A 20,401-nucleotide genomic window follows, 5' to 3' on the forward strand; every position below is an offset into this window, starting at 1 on the left:
GATATTTATGAACCTTGGTTGTAAGCACTATGGGAATAATCCCCATTATTTTGCCAATGGTCAAGAGTAACAACTCTCTATTAAGAACTATTGTAGAGAATGAGCCCATAGGGACTCGAACATTGGTTATAGGCACTACACAAAAGAAGCCACATCGGCCCTCAATGTTCAAAGTATTACTTACCTTAATAGATATACTTCTTTCGTGAACTTGTATTACAAGAGGAGAAATACTAACTTAAAATTACTTAAGGTCAATAGTATTATGGATCTTCCTTTTTTGTACTTTATTTTATGTAGTTAAATTATTTTGTATGGCTTCCAAATAAGTAATCAAAAGAAGGAGAGTATACTAAATGATACTCGTATTACTACTAATGTTGAGGTTATTACTTTCAAATCTTAAAGTTTATATATTAAATATGAAACACTTAAAAAGTATAATTAGTTCTAATATGATTGAATACAGATACCTAACTCTTTAGTATTTTTTATAAATTTAAAAAATAACATTTATTCATCCTTCAATTCATTTCTTGCTTTGAATTTCATTAAAACAATTTAACTTGGATGTCCCTAACATCTAAGAAATGAAAATTCTATGAATGTGTGGATAACCTTAAAAGGAACCAACATTTTGATTTGATGAAATTCAAATCGTCAAGGAAGAGGTGGGTGGACATGAGATAAATTGATGAAAGATTTTTGTTTTATTTTGTTGTTTAGAAGTCACCAAATTCTTTTATGTAAAATGTATCATTCTAACTTCTACCTCTAAACAAGTGAATGGTCTAAACTGTCTAACATAAAACATCTTTAAACACCAAACTAAAATGCATATCTTACCAAGGGGGACATTTAATTTTTTTATCAAACTCATATATATATCACTATGCATACATAATATTGAAAATAAGATTATTTAAATTCATAAACATGCATATCTTTCTAAGTTTAGTTATTTTAATTAAATAAAAAATTATCTAACCTATTCTAAGTAGTTTTACATTTTCAATAACATTTTTAAAGTAAGTACAAGAAAAAATTATTTTCCTCATCATTTAGTAGTTAATTCTATATTAATTATTAAATTTTGGCTTATATATTTTATTTAAATCAAAATATTTTACTTTAAAAAAAAATTCTCAATTCATGTAGGCTTTCTTTCTAAGTGCTTGAGGTTAAGGCTCATAGAAACAAAATACAAAATAAAATAATAATATATATTATGAGGTTTCCAAATCAAAATCTCCTATCGGCTCCTTGTTTCATGCACAAAAACATGTGACTACTAGTATTTGATGTCTTAATAGATCATCTTTCTGTGCATCTTTTTATTTCATACATCCTTATGGTAGATCCAAAAATGTGATCCTAAACATATATACATAATCGAAACCAAAAACCACTTTACATATCATTGTTCAATCAAATTTGACATCCATTTATGTTAAGATTGATGCCCACTTGACCATCATAATTGAAATCAATATAAATAATTCCAAAATCCATGTGATTAAATTTGATTTCCATTTTGACTGTCACATCTAAAATTCATGAACTGTAAGTTGACTCCCCATTTTAAACTTTTAAAAAATTGACATCAACTCACACCCAACAAGAGTCGAACATTAAATTCGACTGTCAAATGAAGTTTACATCCAAAATCCATGCAATGGAATTTGAATTCTTGGTCGCTTTCCCAAGTAAACTACGTTTTATAAATTTGTTGTACTATCAAATATCACTTCTAATGGTCATTTCAGTTTTTAATTGAAGTCTACTAAACCTTCACATCTGAAATTAAACCTTAGATTTGACACTGGATTGATAGTCACAGGTGAAATTATTAATAAACTTTGCCAACCAACACGTTTCATAAATAAATAGTCAAATTAGATATAAATATAATCATCATATATTAAATTTGGGATCCAAACACCCATCAAAACTGAAACGTGTATGATTCAAGCCATCGTGATGTTCAGTTTCCATTTAATCATTAGTGATATTTATTTCATCTATTACTGCATGGAAATTTTGTACACTTAAAATTTCGGTCAATTGGTCATCACATTTCAAGTTGTAAAATAGTTACCACGTGGAATATCTAAACGATCCTTATTTCCTAATGCCTCTGCCTGCATATCTAATAAGAGAGTTTTCAAGAGCCATTGCATATTCAAAATAATGCTAACACCTACTGAAATTTTATTCCAATGTATACTATAGTTTAGGGTAGCTTAGGGAGTGATCTACATCTTTGTATTTCTCACCATTTTACATTGTACATTTAACCCATCCCTTTGATGCATTAAACTTTTTGATCTAGTGTTATTTATTTGCATTTAGATCTACTTTGTATACATTTGCTACATTTTATGCATCTATACCTTTAAGTTTATATATTTGTATCTAGATCTAAATTACATGTTTCCATTTCCATAATCACATCTACTTGTGTATTCTTTAAATTACATATTTAAATTTGATAGTTAGATGTGCCTTTCGTAAAAGAATCTTTTTTTGGATTGTGTATTACTTTAAAATCTCATTATTGCATTGCATTTCTCTGTCCTTGCATTCTCTTGTGCACAAGTGTTATCAATTTGAGTCCAACTTATAACATTCTAGTTAGAATGTGGATGATACTTCTTCTCTGGTCTACCATGTGGATTCCTTTGTTTCTTCAGGGGATTGGCAGAACGATGCGGCTAAGCTAGAGGATGGATGGACAGCGGTAAAAGGAAAGAAATCTAAGTACTCCATCCCTCCTCTAGATAAGAATTTGTGGTCCTACAAGGGAGGTTCTAAATCTAAATCTAAATCTCAAGCTCCCTTGTTGAGGGTTGATGTCCATTGTGGTGGGAATTTGTTGGTTGTTCCCTATCTTTGTTTGGTGACTCACACTGTTGTATTTGGGCCTTATATTGTCATATCTTTAGATTTGATGTACAAGGTGTTGGTCCTTTCAAAACCTATTTTTACCTAATTAGAACATTCTAGTTAGAAGAAGTCATAGACTTATGTGTTTCTTTGATCCCGAGTCTTCCCTCTTTCATAAGAATCTTGATGAGATTTACAGTCCTATTAATGACATCAATCCTATTATGTGGAAGAACTCTTCCTATTATTCTCATGATGAATATGAGGATTTAAATATTCCTCCTGTTTAAGTTTAGAAACTTTCTAACAACTTCGAGAAATTTGAACACTGACTAGGACAAGAAAAATCTGATTCTGAGGTTGTTTATGTTGTAGAAGATTTGGGAATCTCATTCACAATGATGAACATGGTGTTAACATATTGTATAATTTCTATCATCTCATTGATACCAATGTCATGCCTATTATAGTTGTTCTCAAGATTTAGCTCTCATTCCACCTACTACTAATGTTGAGAGCTCTGTGTTTATCTCTAATTCCATTCCCTGTGTGTCCACTTATGCTTCACCTATCACAAAAAAATTCAATCCAAAATCTCAACCTTATCCATGTGAGTCTTCCTAATCCTCTTCTTTCTTCCATCCCTTTAAGTGTGCCATGTATTTCATTACCTCCATCTCCACTTACCATAGTGTCCCATTTTCATATCCAATCATTACTTCAATTTCAAAAAATGTTCCTAACATTTTTCTTGCATCCCCTCCTACCATAGCTTCTACCAATTTCACCATCAATAGCTTAGATCAAGTCATGCCCTCTTTGCAACAACAAATTATCTTCGTGACTCAATCCAAAATCAATACTCTCACTTGTAACATTGTTATTCCTTTGTCTTTGCATATTATCCATGTTGTTAACATATGGAGATTCCTAATCTTGAGACTTATAATGATAAGGTGATCCTTTGACTCATATGAAAACCTCTCCAACCTTGTGTAGTGATATTTCTCATGGTCATAGGTTCATGGCAGAGGTTTTTACTAAAACCTTTTGAGACAAAGTATTGCAAGGTATTGATATTTTCCTTCTTATTCCATTGATTCCTTCCAAAAGCTTGCTAATGATATCATTCAATAATTTCAAAACAACATCGGTCCTAATATTTCCTTCACTAGCTTAATGCATTGCAAATAAGGTGGTTGAGAAAAACTAATTGATTTAATTGGTATATTTAAGCACTTGCATGCTTATATTTCCTATCATATGCATGATATTGATGTGAAATGCATTTTTATTGTGAATTTACAAAAAATACATTGGAGATAAGATCCTCCCATCTAAATTCTCTTCTTTCACTCAATTGAGTGCAATACTTTACAATTATCAAATTCAAGTGAGTTAGCTTCAAAGCACCACTCCAATGGCTCATCTTGACAAGAGTGATTTTGCATCCAACAATTTTAATAAATTTCATAAACTAAAACCTTCATCAAAATCAACAAATCATCTAACCATGTTGATGAACAAGTGACAACACCATCCAAAGGTGTGACTCCTTTGTCATCTATCTTTAGACCTACTCATAATTTTACTCAACTTTCTGAATGTTTGCATAGCGTGATGTTGCATTTGATTAATGCTAATGTGTTAACACATCTTCCTATTAAACCAATTCATGCATCCAAACCTTTTTCTGAACACTTTGATCATGAAGTTTTTTGTCATTACCATTGTCAACTTGACCATGATACTGAAAAGTATTTTCACTTGAAAATTGTTATTCAAGACCTTATTGATTATAATGTTATATCTATTGAAGGTGAATATCATCACAAGAACATATTTGTGGAACCTCCTAATCAAAACTTGAAAATTTACACCAATCCCTCATAAACGTATTCAACTAATACCATTGTGTTTACTTAATCGTCATCTTCTTCTTTGTCTATTGCCTGTAATGATGACAATCATGTAGTAAATCGTATTGTCAACCTCATTAATCAAGTGAAACCTAACCCTTCGTTTGAGTCTTGCATTAGTTTAGATTCTACTAACATAATTAAAGTACATGATGGTCTCTTTTATATTGTTGCAAAGCTTAATGGCCTTCATTCTTGTGGTGTCCTTATTGACCCTACTTTCATGGTAAATGTGATAATTTAATAACATATTTCTAATAGATAATTGCCACACAAATTTAATGATATGCATGATGTTAAAATCCAATCTTACAAAGGTTTCCTTTATCCTTCCTATCATTTTATTTCATTTCATGTGTAAATTTGTGGTAAATCCTTAATGTTACATTAACTGTAATCCCAAATTTTGATAATTCCAATTCGGACTTAGTCTTCCTCGGCTTGCCTCCATGTACATCATGGCTTCTTATATTCATAAATGTCTAAAATTTCTTAAATTTCCTCATAATGGAGAGATCGTGATTGTTAACCATTGTCTTTCTCGGTCTTTATTTGCATGGTTTAAATCATATAGATGAATCGTTTGATTTTTTAGGTAGAACTTAGTAAATACACACACGTGTATGTGTGTGTGTGTGTGTGTGTGTGTGTGTGTGTGTGTGTGTGTGTGTGTGTGTGTTGTTGGAAGTCTGATTGGGAAGTGAGATATTGAGAGGGGGGTGAATCAGGATCTATAAAACTGTTAACTTCTCTAAGCAAATCAAATGCATTCATTATTAACCCATCTCATATCTAGATCATCAATCATATAGCCATAAACTGTAATGTTGAAATAGATCTAAATATACATCACATCCACAAACATGAAAGTAAATGTAAACATATTACACACAAGATTTCGTTCCCTATAAATCCTCCAAGGTGAAGGTAAAACTGAGGTGGGGATGACACCCACAAATTTTCATTACTGCAACAATAAAGTGTGCCTGTCAAGGCTACAATGTTTGGCCAATTTTGGTGATCTACCCTATGAGGGTTCTACCTTGTTAAGAGCTTACAAGACTTATTCATTCTACCTTGATTAAAGGATTTAATGATGCAGAAGCATCCTAGGGTTTTTAGGAATCTTGCATGTTGGAGGTGTTTTGGATAAGAGTTGTGGACTCGGTCACCAAACAGTGGTGCTTGGTCGCTAAAGGGTATAGTTTTGGCCAAGGAGCTCAATCATTAAAGGGGCTTAGTCGTTGTTGGAGCTCGACACTCTCTGTGTTCTCGGCATGTACTGGTTGCTCAGTATGTATTGGTTGCTCGGCATGTGTTGGTTTCTTGGCCATGCTCAGAAGTTCGCTGACACTCGGCAATGTTTTGGTGTCGATTGGAGTTCTTGTGGATTTTCTTGTTCGATTTGGTGCATTTAATGCATTTAGTGTGTGATCGTGACATGGATCGATCTAGGATTTTGTGTCTACCTATTTGGGTCTTGGTTGTCTCTCCTATGTGCATTTAATTTGTGTTCTAAGCCTTCTAAGGCATTTTGGTATTTAATATATGTTGGAGGCCGACTTGCAGCTCAACATATATTTAATGTTAGGGTTTAATTTAATTTGTAATGAACTGGGCTGACCTGTGGCTTAGTTGGGTATAAGTAGCGGATCTTGTGGAGTCTTTAGGCATTTATTGATTCGAAAGAGTGGATCAACGATGTCATCTGGCTTGGAGAAGAGGATGAAGTGTAGGAGCAAATTTTGAGAAGGTCTAGTAGCTGAGCCTTGGGAAACAAGGAGATTGCTTAGTGGGCTTACGAGCACAAGTTGAGATATTCCTTGGAGGTTTTCTTCCAAAGTGCAAATCTGGACTAACTGGGATTAGGATTGTGAGTTGGATCTTGTTGAATCTTGCAGAACTGTTTTGTAATTGTTGTTGTAATTGGCTCTAACCAGAAAGACCTTGAAGCCTGGCACATTGCATGTAAACAATTATATTTATGAATCAAGAGTTGTGATTTGTTATCAGATCTTGCTTTGTTGTTATGTTTCTGATGTGTGGTTGTTTGTTGGGGGCTAGGACATCTCCTTTGGGGAATCTCCTACCTTGCACTGCATAATTTAAACTTACAACTAAGTAAGCACTATGTTAGGAGATTTGAATAGGTATGTTAAAACCACTTTGTTGAGAGATCTTCCCTAATACACTAGTTAAAATGTCTCAATACATGACCCTTCGATTAGCACTATGATGCTAGATTATGGATCTTCTCCTTTCAATACTAATTTGATCTCCTTTTCTAATATACTTTGTTATGTCTTTCACTGCTAGGTTGCTATGTCTAGTCTCTCTACTTCTAACACATAAACATAGCTTCCTTCGTTATCACTTCGTCTATCTTAACATCCTTATAGATTTAGGGTTTGGGTCCCTTCTTAAATAAACATCTGGTGAAGGTTCTAGATCATGATCAACAATCTAAATTCATCCCTTTTGTTGTATATTCCTTCTATTTTTCTGATTGGTTACATGATGCAGGAGCATCCTAGGCTTTCTTGCAATCCTGCATGTTGGAGCCGAGTGCCACTGGTTTCCAATTTTTTGTTACAGTCGAGCTCTAGTGGATGCTGAGTTACAATAGCTCTAGTGCATGTCAAGTTACTGTACCTCTAGTGGATGTCGAGTTATTGTAGCTCTAGTGTATGTCGAGTTACTGTAGCTCTAGTGGATGTCGAGTTACTGTAGCTCTAGTGTATGGCGAGTTACTGTAACTATAGTGGATGCCGAGTTACTGTAGCTCCTAGTGGATGCTGAGTGAACCTGTTCATGCCGAGTTATCTGTGAGCCGACTTTTAGCATTTAATTTATGTATGAGTATTTAATTTTGTGTTGTAGCCGACTTGTGGCTCAACCTATATTTAATGTAAAGGATTTAATTTAGTTTGTAATGAGTTGGGCCGACTTGTGGCTTAGTTGGGTATAAGTAAGGGGTTTTGTGGAGTATTTAGAGAGGAGTTATCATTCCAACTTTAAGAAGGGGACGAAGGGTAGATGTGAATTTTGAAAAGCTAGGGCTACAGCTTAGAAACCAAAGGATTGCTTGGTGGACCTGAGGGTACAAGTGTGGATTTTTTTGGTGTTCTTATCTAGTTGTGTATCTGGACTAGCTAGGATTGGGTTTGTAAGTTAGATCTTGTTGGATCTTGCAGAACTGATTTTGTAATTGTTGCTTGTAGTTGGCCCTAACCCGGAAGGCCTTACAGCCGAGCATATTGCATGTAATCAATTATATCTATGAATAAAGAGTTGTGATTTGGTATCAGATCTTGCATTATTGTTTCTTTGTTGTTGTATTTCCGTTGTGTTGTTGTTTGTTGGGTGTTTGGACATCTCCTTTGGGGATTCTCCTACCTTGCACTGCGTCAGATGGTATAAGAGTTTAAGGTTACTCCTAAGTGTGTGGACAGATCATCAAAACTGAGGCAATTTGCACCAAGATTTGTAGAGAAGGTTGATCTTGTGGCTAATTGATCTTTTGGCTTTGTAGATCTATTGTTTTGGGTTTACAAAAAAAATTTGGAAGATTGGACCTTAGGGCAATTGATGATCTTAGTGATGTCGTGGAAGAAAGGATCTCAAAGAAGATAAGACTAGAGTTTAGATCTGAGATTGCATTGATGAAGAGTGACATGATCGCTAAAATTGTAAGTGCTTTAGGTGGCATACCTAGGAATGTGGTCATTGAAGGTAATTATGAGGAAGTTGTTGAAGACTTTGAAGCTACTAGATCTAGTGGTGAGGACAGAATTGATCGTATGGAGAGACATATTGGAACTATGGCTGGTCAGTTTGCTAGACATGGATCTCAGTTGAAGCTGAAGCATAAGATGGAGGTTTCTAATTTCTCAGGTACTTTGACTGCTGAAGACCTGATTGATTGGATTGGTGAATTAGAAGACTACTTTGAACTTGAGGATATTGAGAATCCACTCAAAGTGAGGTTGGCACAAACTAAGTTGAAAGGACATACTGCTCTTTGGTGGAAAGAATTGCAAAGAGATAGAGAAGAGGAAGGTGAAATGAAGATCACTAGATGGAGATTGATGGTAACTAAGTTGAAGGCTAAGTTCATTCATTCTGATTATGAACTTGAGTTGTTTAAGAGATTGTAGAATCTGAAATATAAAGATATCTCTGTGAAAGATTATACTGAGGAGTTCTACAAGTTGACTATTCGGTCTAGTCATAGAGAATTGTCAAAGGAAAAGGTAGTTCAATACATTAATGGTTTGAGATTCAATATCCAGGATGAGGTTGGTATGTTGAATATTTCTTCAGTTGAGGATGCTTATCAATATGACCTGAAGGCAGAGGATAAGTTGAAAAGGAAAAGTCAAGGTAAATGCTAGAGGGAAGGAGAAGCAGGATAGCTTGGCACAAGCTAAACCCAGTGTTGAAAGTGAACCAAAACTTGCTAATCAAAAAAGGAGGACAGGTAGAGGTAAGTTAAGAGGTAATTGTTCCAAATGTGGGAAAGAAAGGCATAGATCTTTTGAATGTACGATTGGTGGGACAGCTGCTATTATGAATGAGGTTGTAGTTCAAGACAGTCAGCCTAAACAAGGAGAAATTTTGTTGGCTCGGCATGTATTGGTTGGTGAAAGGACATTGGATTATTGTCAGAGGACTAGTTTGTTCAGGACTTGTTGTAAGTCTGGTGTTAAAGTTTGCAAGGTAATTGTGGATGGTGGTAGTATTGATAATCTTATTACTGAGGAGATGGTTCAGAAACTTGGTTTGAAGAGAGTGAAAAATCCTTATCCTTATAGGATTGGCTGGTTACAAGGTGAACATGCTCTGGAAGTGAGGGAGCAATGCCTTATTGATTTCTAGATTGGGCAATATAAGGATCAAGTGTTGTGTGATATTGTGGACATGAACAATTGTCATGTGTTGCTTGGTATGCCTTAGCAATATGATTGTAGGGTTGTGCAAGATTGTGTCAAGAATGTGTTTACTGTTGAGAAAGGTGGCAGGAAGTTTTTCCTAATTCCTTTGCAGAATGAAGAGCTCAGTAGGAAGAACTTGAGTATTGGCAACCGAGTTAAGTTGGTAGATTCTGAGAAGGTTGGAAATCAATGTGGAAAGAAGACTTGTAGCACACCTAAGATGGATGTGAAGAAGCAGAAGAAGTACAAAGGAAAGAGTGTACAAGTTGAAGATTTGGAGGATATGTATGTGAAGAACCAATTTGGGATTTATGTGTTGAATCCCAGATGATGTTCTTCCAATTTCTAGAACATCTTTTTGAACTTGGGGTGTCTGATGCAAGAGCATCCTTGCAATCCTGCATGATGGAGCTGAGTGTCAGTGGTTTCCAATTTTCTATTGCTGTCGAGCTCTAGCTGATGTCGAGTTATTAGAGCTCTAGTGTAGTTCTAGTGGATGTCAAGTTACTGTACCTCTAGTGTATATCAAGTTACTACAGCTCTAGTGGATGTTGAGTAACTGTAGCTCTAGTGTATGTTGAGTTACTGTGGTTCTAGTGTATGTCGAGTTACTGTAGCTCTAGTGGATGCCAAGTTACTGTAACTCCTAGTGGATGCCGAGTGAACCTGTTCATGCTGAGTTGTCTGTGAGCCGACTTTTGGCATTTAATTTATGTATGGGTATTTAATTTTGTGTTGTAGCTAACTTGTGGCTCAACTTATATTTAATGTAAGGGATTTAATTTAGTTTGTAAAGAGTTAGGCCGACTTGTGGCTTAGTTGGGTATAAGTAAGGGGTTTTGTGGAGTCTTTAGAGAGGAGTTATCATTCTAATTTTGAGAAGGGGATGAAGGGTAAATATGAATTTTGAAAAGCTAGGGCTATGGCTTAGAAACAAAAGGATTGCTTGGTGGACCTAAGGGTACAAGGGTGGATTTTCTTGGTGTTCTTATCTAGTTGTGTCTCTGGACTAGCTGTGATTGGGTTGTAATTTGGATCTTGTTGGATCTTGCAGAACTGATTTTGCAATTGTTGTTTGTAGTTGGCCCTAACCCGAAAGGTCTTACAATTGGGCATATTGCATGTAATCAGTTATATCTATGAATAAAGAGTTGTGATTTGGTATCAGATCTTGCATTATTGTTGCTTTGTTCTTGTATTTCCGCTATGTGGTTGTTTGTCGGGGGTTTGGACATCTCCTTTGGGGATTCTCCTACCTTGCATTGCATCATTACATTGCCTTCCTAGGGATTGATGTCCTCTAACAAAATGCATAATTACCTCCTTAGTTGTCTCTACAATCTATAAATTAACTGTAGAAGTCAGCCAAAATGGTTTACATAAGTGTTTGTGCCATCACAAACACATATGTCAAAACTAGTTTACTTGGCACTTGAATATCCTAAAGCTTAGTCCATACAGATACTTATGTTGTCTCTCGATATATGAATGCTTGGCACATACTATGTGACTTGACATGAAATTATCTTCTTTTAGCTCAACGTCCACTATCTCACTTGGCATATGTTGTCACTCGGTCCAAACTGGAATGCTAGGGAACCGAAGGCTTTCTCGGCTCACACTTGAATATAAACAAGTCCATAACATTCGGCCTTCATTGTGTGACTTGGTCGCAATGATGACGACCACCTTTGCCTAAGAAATGAGTAAGTGTTTAACACTAATAGGCAACATGGCTTAGAGATCAACAATCTCCCCCTTTGACATTAGTGGCAAAAACACTTTGTCATAACTTATCATTCCATTCAAAATTACAAAATAGCACTCCCCCTTAGGTTATGACTCGATCTAAATACATCATATATACATATCTCCAAAAATGTATCTTAAAAAATGAATGAATATTACATTGGCATACCTTTGATTTGGTCTTGTTTCCTCTTTTGGTTTCCCCTTGAGTATATGGCATTCAATCCCCTTATTTATCTTTTCTCTATTTTCCCCCTTGTTTTTGTCACTTATGGCTTTGGGGTTGAAGGGGTCAAGTTATATTTGTCCAAAAATGTTGTATGAATCTACAAAATTATCGCCAAGGCATGATCCCAACTGGACCTAACAGATTCCAAAACTTGTATTTTTATCTCGAGCTAAGTAGCGAGATCTACTATGTTGTCTATTGTAGAGAGATGTGGATCTCTCTTAACTAAATCCTTTGCAACTAAAAAATATTTTTCCATCACCTCGAAATGAGGTAGCAACATGCAATGAATAAAGATCAATTTGGCTCTAATATTGTAATCACTAGCCTACAACTCAGCTAATCTTCCTTGAGCAAAAGTCAATATATTGAAATGTATGGAGCTTGAACTTGCATTCAAGCTCAAAGAATGTCCAAATGACTTCAAGTCTGCTTGAAGTTTATCAATAGGTTGTTGATTCTCCAATGTGAAGAACTCAACATCATAAAGCTTTGTATACAAAGAATAAACATTATATAAAACTCCCTCTATGTTATTTACAAGAGTGGAAAGTTCAACCTGTTTTATTGTTATCTCTGTTGAAAATTTCTCCAAAACTTTGTGCTCATTTTTTTCCCTAGACCACTTCAACAATTTTTCATTGGCCTCAATATCATCATTATTGACCTTTTCAATAATATGAACTAGTTTGTCTGTAATTGGTGTTTCCTCATTCACATCATGAATACCACATGCATCTACAAAAATGTCTTTTTTTTTTTGCAATACTATCATTGCTGGTGTTCTCTCCTCATCTCTTCGTGTTTTGTCTTCCTTTTCAAGAGGTCTTACAAAGTTTGCATTTGTTCAAAGGTTGTTGTGTCAAGATCATACTTTGGAATAACAATTACCTCATCTAATGTCACTGGCTTCCCAAGTAATTTATCCTTTTTCTTCAACTTTTCTTTTTCTTCAACTTTTGACCTTGGAGTACTGGTACTTGATAGTGATATTTGCAAAGGTGTTGCTTCAATAATCTGTCGCTACATCTCTTGACTAGTTGTGAAAATTGATGGATCAATGGATACTGCCACATCACTCAGCAATTGCATTGAGGCTTGAATTGTCTCATGTTGCTTCTGAGATTCCTTAGTTGTTTGATGCTCAACCTCCTTGGCTCCCTCAATGTGAGGTCCCAAGGCATCATTTGCAGATATATTTGCTTGATTTTTCTCTTCTATTTCTTCTTTGTCAATGATAGTGGTGGCCTTGGCAGGAGAATTTTGAATTGTAATCATTGGATTCCCTTCCTTTTCTTTCATCTAAATTGTGAATGTAGGCATTGTGGAACTATCTAATATAGTGCTCACAGTTGACAAACTCTCTGCCTTTGGATATTGTTGAATTTGAATAAGTACATGATGAGTGCAAGAGAGAGGTGAGTTAGAGGTTACCTTAGTGAGTGCTTCACTTTTGAGGTCTTCTTCTATCAAGACATTGACATTCTTTTTATCGTCTTTTGGTATATCCTCAATGGTGACAACATCTTTTTGTTCACTCTCCTCAACCTTCTTTCTTACTGCCTCTTCCAAACTTTTAGGCTCATCCATGTCTTATGTGTTGTCCATCTCTATCTAACCTAATGTCCCTTAATTTCATCCTTGTTTGTATCTTTACCTGGCAGGAACCCAAAAATCACTTTCCAAATCAACGTGTTATGTTGAACAACTTCTTCAATTTTATTTTTCAATAAATAGAATGCTCTATATTTGGGAGCAAATTTGTTCCTGTATTGTTCAGTGAACTTTTCCCTTGCTTTGGTGTTAGTTGAAACATTACTTGGGATAAAGTCCCTTCTCTTATTTGTTTTTCAGTGGTTATGGCAAATTGTCATTGTTCATTAACTTTACTATACAGCTCCTCATGTATGAGATTACCAATTTCTATTGGTGTCATCTTGAAGGTTCCCATCATTTCTAATATGGCTTCTTCTATTTGTGCTTTATCATTTTTAGTCAATTCCTCATATTTAATAAATTTGTACCTTGACAAACCTACACTCCCTTTGATGTTCTAGAAAATTTCATCCACATTAGTTGAATGCATGTGCACAACCACCTTTAATTGGTTGACATCATTAGAATTAGTCTTTTCTTCATCTTCCTCTTCCTGCAAGATCGTCCTCCTCTTTGGCTTCTTACTGGGTTGACTCGACTCAGTCATCTCTTGTATATGTTTTCTTTTTCCTAAGCTTGCCCATTTTTCTTACCCTTTTTTTGTGGTTCAGCCAATGTTGTAGTCATTATAGCCCTTTTCCTTAGTTTAGTACTAGGAGGAGTAGGCTTCTTCAAGATCTCCTTCACAGTTGGCTTAGTAATAGTAACGAACTTTGGTTTCTTTGCCTTTGGCTTAGCCACTACTATCTCCTTACATTTCTTCTATACAACTTCTTCTTCATCCTCACTTTCTTCTTGATCACCAAATTGGTCCTCACCTTGACCTTTTGTAATTTGAAGTGGTGCATTCTTCTATTCACCTTGACCTAAGGTCTTTTCAAGATTATTCACCATTTTCTTCTTTTTCCTTTCTAAGATGGTAGCCTTCAAACCAACGGTAATCTTTTTTTTGGATTCTTCATAGTTACCAAATGGTTTGGCTTTCCCATCTACCTCTTATGCCAATAATGGTGTAATAGTTGCAGATGTTTCAGCAATGCTTACTTCATTGGGTAAAGGTCTTAACCATTGTACCCTCGATATTACAGCTTGTACATAGGTGAAGTCAGTGTCAACAAGAAAATAAACATCATCATAATATTGCTCCACTAAAGATACATGAATTATTTGCATCTTCCTCGTCTTTTGCTTAAATTCATCAAAATAACTATTCATTACATTATCAAAGTTTTCTCCTAGTTGATGAACAAGTGTCACAAGTCAATCTGGACTCAAGACAACATCTCCAAAAGTAGGAAAAGTGTTTTGCATATAGAAGAATATACACATGATAAGTGATCCAAACTTACATGAAGTATTTTTGGCCTTCCTAATTGCTCCAAGATTCTCAACTAACTGTGTCAATTGCAACTTGGCAAGATTGTAGCTATGGTCTTTCTTCACAACCTTGTAACCCAAGTCCACTACTATGCAAGGCACAATATTCAATCGGCTCGACATTTGTGAGCAATGACACGAACTGCAAATTCAATCATAAGATTAGTGATGACATCTATAGACATACCTCGGCTATTTCATTTGGCCTTTGTATGTTATTTGATGAGGTTTCTTTCTTGGCATCACATTGTCTTCACTCGATCTAGGGTAGGATACCTTGTGACTCGATGGATGATCTCCTTGGTGACCTTTATCAGACCATTCTCCAACCATAATTGCATGTCATGAAGCTGGCTCAAAAATATCTTTATCCATTCAATTTTGAAATCATGAGGAAAAATCTAGGGCACAAACTAACCCTTTGTCAGCAACAATTTTGTGCTCATCCTTCAATACTCTATTTTTTGCACAGCTTGTTGTAAGATTCCCTTAGCTCATAATCTCCAATTTCATCGATTTCACAAGTATAACATGATCTTACATCATGAATCATGAGTACCTTTGGTTGAGTCGATGAAAGGCCACCTGATGGATCTCCCTTTAAAGCAATATTTGGTATGGCTTGAAATTTTGGGGGTGGATGGGCTTTGTTACTCACCAATTGAATGTTCTTGATCTCCTTGTCTGGCTTCTTCATCTCAATAGATGTGCTCACTGCCATGTCTTCATGCTAGGGTTTGAAATATAGATTATGAGTAACTCGACAATAACAAAAATACCTTTAGTACTTCACTGAAGTGGTCGAAGGCACACTAGTAGATCTTCACACTTCTCTGCACAAATCGCTCCAGTTAATCACTTGAATTTCCTGTAAGTTCTTTGATCACTAGGTGAGAAAAAATAGACTTTAGAATTTGATATATACCCTCAAAAGGTCAAAATAGGTTTTCAATAAATGCTCCATACATGGGTAGGTGCATTACAACTAGCTCGGTCTTCACATAGACTTTGTTCATAATACTTTTTTTTTCATCGCTTCGTCATAGCCACCACTCGATCTCCATTACCATTTCCATGCTCAGCATACCAAGTTGGTTTGTATAGGAGCTCAGTTCATATAGTGATACTCAATCACTATAGACATTAATACTAATACTCGACATCAATCATTCATATGATTTCTTTTCTCAATTATTTTCTCAAATCTTTCCTAATACATATTAATTCATGCAGATATGGACTTTAAATTATCTTATGTTAGAAACTTGTGTGTAATATAACATTCAAATGTACAGTTCCTTACATGCCTTCTTTTCTTAGTTTAAGGTGGTGTGATCAACTCATCCATTAGATTGGGTGACCTCAACTTCACTAGTTCCAATACTTCCAGCTTCTACCTTCTTTTTCCAGGTTTGATTCATCTCTTTCATCTTTTGTTCAACATCATCTTTGCTTTTTCCTTTGATGTGTTCATTACTTGGTGTTGGTGCTCAAATCCTATAGTTCTTGCTCACATGTCCAATCTAGTGACAACTATAACAAACTAAACTTCCATTCATCCAACTTTTAGATTTGCCTCTAAAATGTGTCCTAATACAGTTTTCTAGAATATGACCATATTCACCACAATAACGACAACTATACCATGTGTTGTAATCCCAGTTATAGGAGTTGCCTTGTTTGGATAGATATGTTTTCCTTTTGGTTTCCCAATTGGATTTTTCTTTAAATCTACATTCTTAAGCTCTATGTCCATATTTCTAATAGTTGTAGCAATGACCTTCAAATCTAGGTGCAATTGTTGAATTACTAGCCTTTGACCTGCATTCATGTGCTTGATGTCCTTGTTTCTTGCAATTAAAATAGTGTCCATTGAATTTGGGTTTAAGATTTTGCTTAACATTCTTGCTTTTGCAAATATTAGTTGTATGCCCAAGTTTTCAACAATGATGACATGTAGGTTTGTTCCTTGGCTTTGAATTTCTTTTCTCTCCACTCTTGGATGATCCCCCTTCTTCAATGGATGAAGAGTGCTTGGAATATCCCAGTCCAAAGGTATCACTAGGTGTTCTTGGTGATCTCATTAGTTCTTCAAAGTACTTTATAGCTTCATTGGGTTTGTTTGTCCTTTTAGTGAGTTCCTTTTTAGATCTTAAATCATTCCTCAGTTGATCATTTTTTGATCTCAAATTTGCAATCTCTATGTCTTTCCTATTCAGTTCTTAATTTGCAAGTAGCAGTTGATTCATCATATCCAGATAATTTTTTGTAAGCTTCTGCATACTAGATGTCCTTTCATCAAGTTTGGTAACCATCTATCTCTTGTCTTCCTCTGTCATAATTTTATCTTCTTCAGCTTTCTTTTTCTATTTAGTGACTTCACATAGTCTTACTGATTGGATTTCATGTTCTCTCTTCAGTGTTCTTACTTCTTCATTCAGTGTGTTATTTCTTTCCAATAGGTCTGCCATTGTTGCATCACTTTCAATGGAATTACATCTTCAAGTAGTCCTTTAGTGTCTTCTTCATATAGAGTATCATTCTATAGGATAGCTAAGTCTTTTCTCTTCTTTAAGAATTTCTTTAGCTCCTCTCTTGCTACTTCAAGTTGTTGCACTATGATCTGGATGTCAAGCTTTTGGTTCTCAATGATTTTTCCCAATTTGTAATCCTCCATCTCCAAGATCTTAACTCTCAAGTTATTAGACTTCTACTAAGAGAACAAATATTTGATACCAATCATTGGAAGTCTTAATGGGAAGTTAGATACTGAGAGGGGGGGTGAATCAAAGTCTAAACTTTTAACTTCTCTTAGAAAATGAAACGCATTCACCATTACCCCATCTCATATCTAGAGCATCAATCATATAGCCATTATCGGTAATGTTGAAATACATCTAAGTATGCATCACATCCAGAAACATGAAAGAAAATGTAAACATATAACACATAAGATTTGGTTACCCAGAAACCCCCTAAGGTGAAGGTAAAATTGGGGTGTGATGACCCACAAATCTTCACTACTGTAGCAATATAGTGTGTCTGTTAAAGCTATAATGTTTGAACACTTGTGGTGATCTATCCTACGAGGGGTCTGCTTTGTTAAGAGCTAACAAAACTTATTCAATCTACCTTTATTAAAGGATTTAAACTTAAAACTAAGCAAGCACTTTGTTAGGATGTTTGAATAGGTCTATTAAAACCACTTTGTTAAGAGATTTGCCCTGATACACTGGTTAGAATGTCTCAGTACCTGATTCTTTGGTTAGCACTATGATGCTAGATTGCGGATTGTCTCCTTTCAATTTTGGTTTGATCTCCTTATCTAGTATGCTTTGTTTTGTCCTTCATTGCCAAGTTGCTCTATTTGGTCTCTTTGCTTCTAACACACAAACATAGTCTCCTTCTCTATCACTTCTTCTATCTTCGCATCCTTACAGATTTAGGGTTTGGGTCTCTCCTTAAATAAACATCTGGTGAAGCTTCTAGATCATGATCAACTGTCGAGATTCATCCCTTTTTTCATTTAGTCCTTCCATTTTTCTGACTGATTACATTTCCTTCCTAGGGATTGATATCCTTTGAAAAAATGTGTAATTACGTCCTTAGTTATCTGTACAATATGTAAATTAAGTGTAGAAGTCAGCCAAAATGGTTTACATAAGTGTTTGTGCCATCACAAACACATATGTCAAAATTGGTTTACTCGACACTTGAATATCCTGATGCTCGATCTATATTGATATTTATGTTGTCCCTCGGCATCTGAATGCTCGCCACATATTCTATGGCTTGGGATGAACTTATCTTTTTTAAGCTCGGCATCCACTATCTCATTCGGCATAAATTGTCACTCAATCCAAACTAGAATGCTCAGCAACCTAAGACTTGCTTGGCTCGTACTTGAATATAAAAAAGTCCATAATCATTCAACCTTTATTCTGTGGCATCATTAGGCCTTCATTGTGTGGCTCAGTCGCAGTGATGTCCGACCAACTCTATTTAGGAAATGACTAAGTGTTTAACACTAATAGGCAACATGACTTAGAGATCAACAATATGTATGTATGTATGTATGTATGTATGTATGTATGTATGTATGCATACGTATGTGTGTGTGTGTGTGTGTATTTATTTATTTATTTATTTGTGAGTTAATTAAAAGGCAAGAAGCGTGTTTGAAGGAACAACACAAAAATGTTTAAAATGTGCAACCTAGGGATTGATGTCCTCTAAAAATGTGTGTAATTACGTCCTTAGTTGTCTCTATAATCTATAAATTAATTGTAGAAGTCAGCCAAAATGGTTTACATAAGTGTTTGTGCCATCCTAAACACATATGTCAAAACTGGTTTACTCGGCACTTGAATATCCTGACGTTTGGTCTATAATAATATTTATGTTGTCCTCCGCATCTAAATGCTCACCACATACTGTGTGACTCGGGATGAACTTATCTTGTTTAAGTTCGGCATCCACTATCTCACTTGGCATAAACTGTCACTTGGTCCAAACTAGAATGTTCAGCAACCTAAGACTTGCTCAGCTCGCACTTGAATATAAACAAGTCCATAATCATTCAACCTTTATTGTGTGGCATCATTCAACCTTCATTGTGTGGTTCAATCGTAGTGATGTTTGACCAACTATGTTTAGGAAATGACTAAGTGTTCAACACTAATAGGCAACATGACTTAGAGATCAATAATATGTATGTATGTATGTATGTATATACATACATATGTATGTTTGTGTGTATATTTATTTATTTATTTATTTATTTATTTGTGAGTTAATTAAAAGGCAAGAAGTGAGTTTGAAGGAACAACACAAAAATGTTAAAAATATGCAACCTAGGGATTGGTGTCCTCTGAAAAAATGTGTAATTATGTCCTTAGAGACATACAATCTATAAATTAAGTGTAGAAGTCAGCCAAAATGGTTTACATAAGTGTTTGTGCCATCCTAAACACATATGTCAAAACTAGTTTACTCGACACTTCAATATCCTAACGCTCGATCTATACTGATATTTATGTTGTCCCTCGGCATCGGAATGCTGACCACATATTCTGTGACTTGGGATGAACTTATCTTTTTTAAGCTCAGCATCCACTATCTCACTCAGCATAAATTGTCACTCGGTCCAAACTAGAATGCTCAGCAACCTAAGACTTGCATGGCTCACACTTGAATATAAACAAGTCCATAATCATTCAGCCTTTATTCTGTGGCATCATTCGGCCTTCATTGTGTGGCTCAGTCGCAGTGATGTCCGACCAACTCTGTTTAGGAAATGACTAAGTGTTTAACACTAATAGGCAACATGACTTAGAGATCAACAATATGTATGTATGTATGTATGTATGTATGTGTATGTATGTATATAAATATACATACACATGTGTGTGTGTGCGCGCGCGCGTGTGTGTGTATTTATTTATTTATTTATTTGTGAGTTAATTAAAAGGCAAGAAGTGAGTTTGAAGAAACAACACAAAAATGTTGAAAATGTTGTATTTGCAAGAAGGTCCAAACATATTAGTTTTGGGATTGAAATTGGAATGGAATTGAAAGGAGAAATGTTTCTTCACATGTTACTTCATCTAGTATGTATAGTGAAATGAAATAATGAATACTCACAACAACCA

The 20,401-nt window shown here is 35.2% G+C and overlaps 1 protein-coding gene across 2 annotated transcripts in view; it reads right to left on the reverse strand.

Annotated features, from left to right (window-relative positions):
* Positions 1-1,874: 1,874 nt before the first annotated feature.
* The window catches only part of LOC149537845 (ylmG homolog protein 1-2, chloroplastic-like), a 41,334-nt gene continuing 22,807 nt past the window's right edge, over positions 1,875-20,401 (reverse strand). For both annotated transcript variants that reach the window (XM_089799247.1, XM_089799248.1), the window contains one exon: positions 1,875-2,141. In XM_089799247.1, coding sequence (XP_089655373.1) covers positions 2,129-2,141 — 13 coding nt within the window. In that variant the 3' untranslated portion in view covers positions 1,875-2,128. The remainder of the gene's footprint in view (positions 2,142-20,401) is intronic.

This window comes from Cupressus sempervirens, chromosome 9 (genome assembly GCF_028749045.1).
Source record: "Cupressus sempervirens isolate cs-2001-9-10 chromosome 9, ASM2874904v1, whole genome shotgun sequence".
NCBI lineage: Eukaryota > Viridiplantae > Streptophyta > Pinopsida > Cupressales > Cupressaceae > Cupressus > Cupressus sempervirens.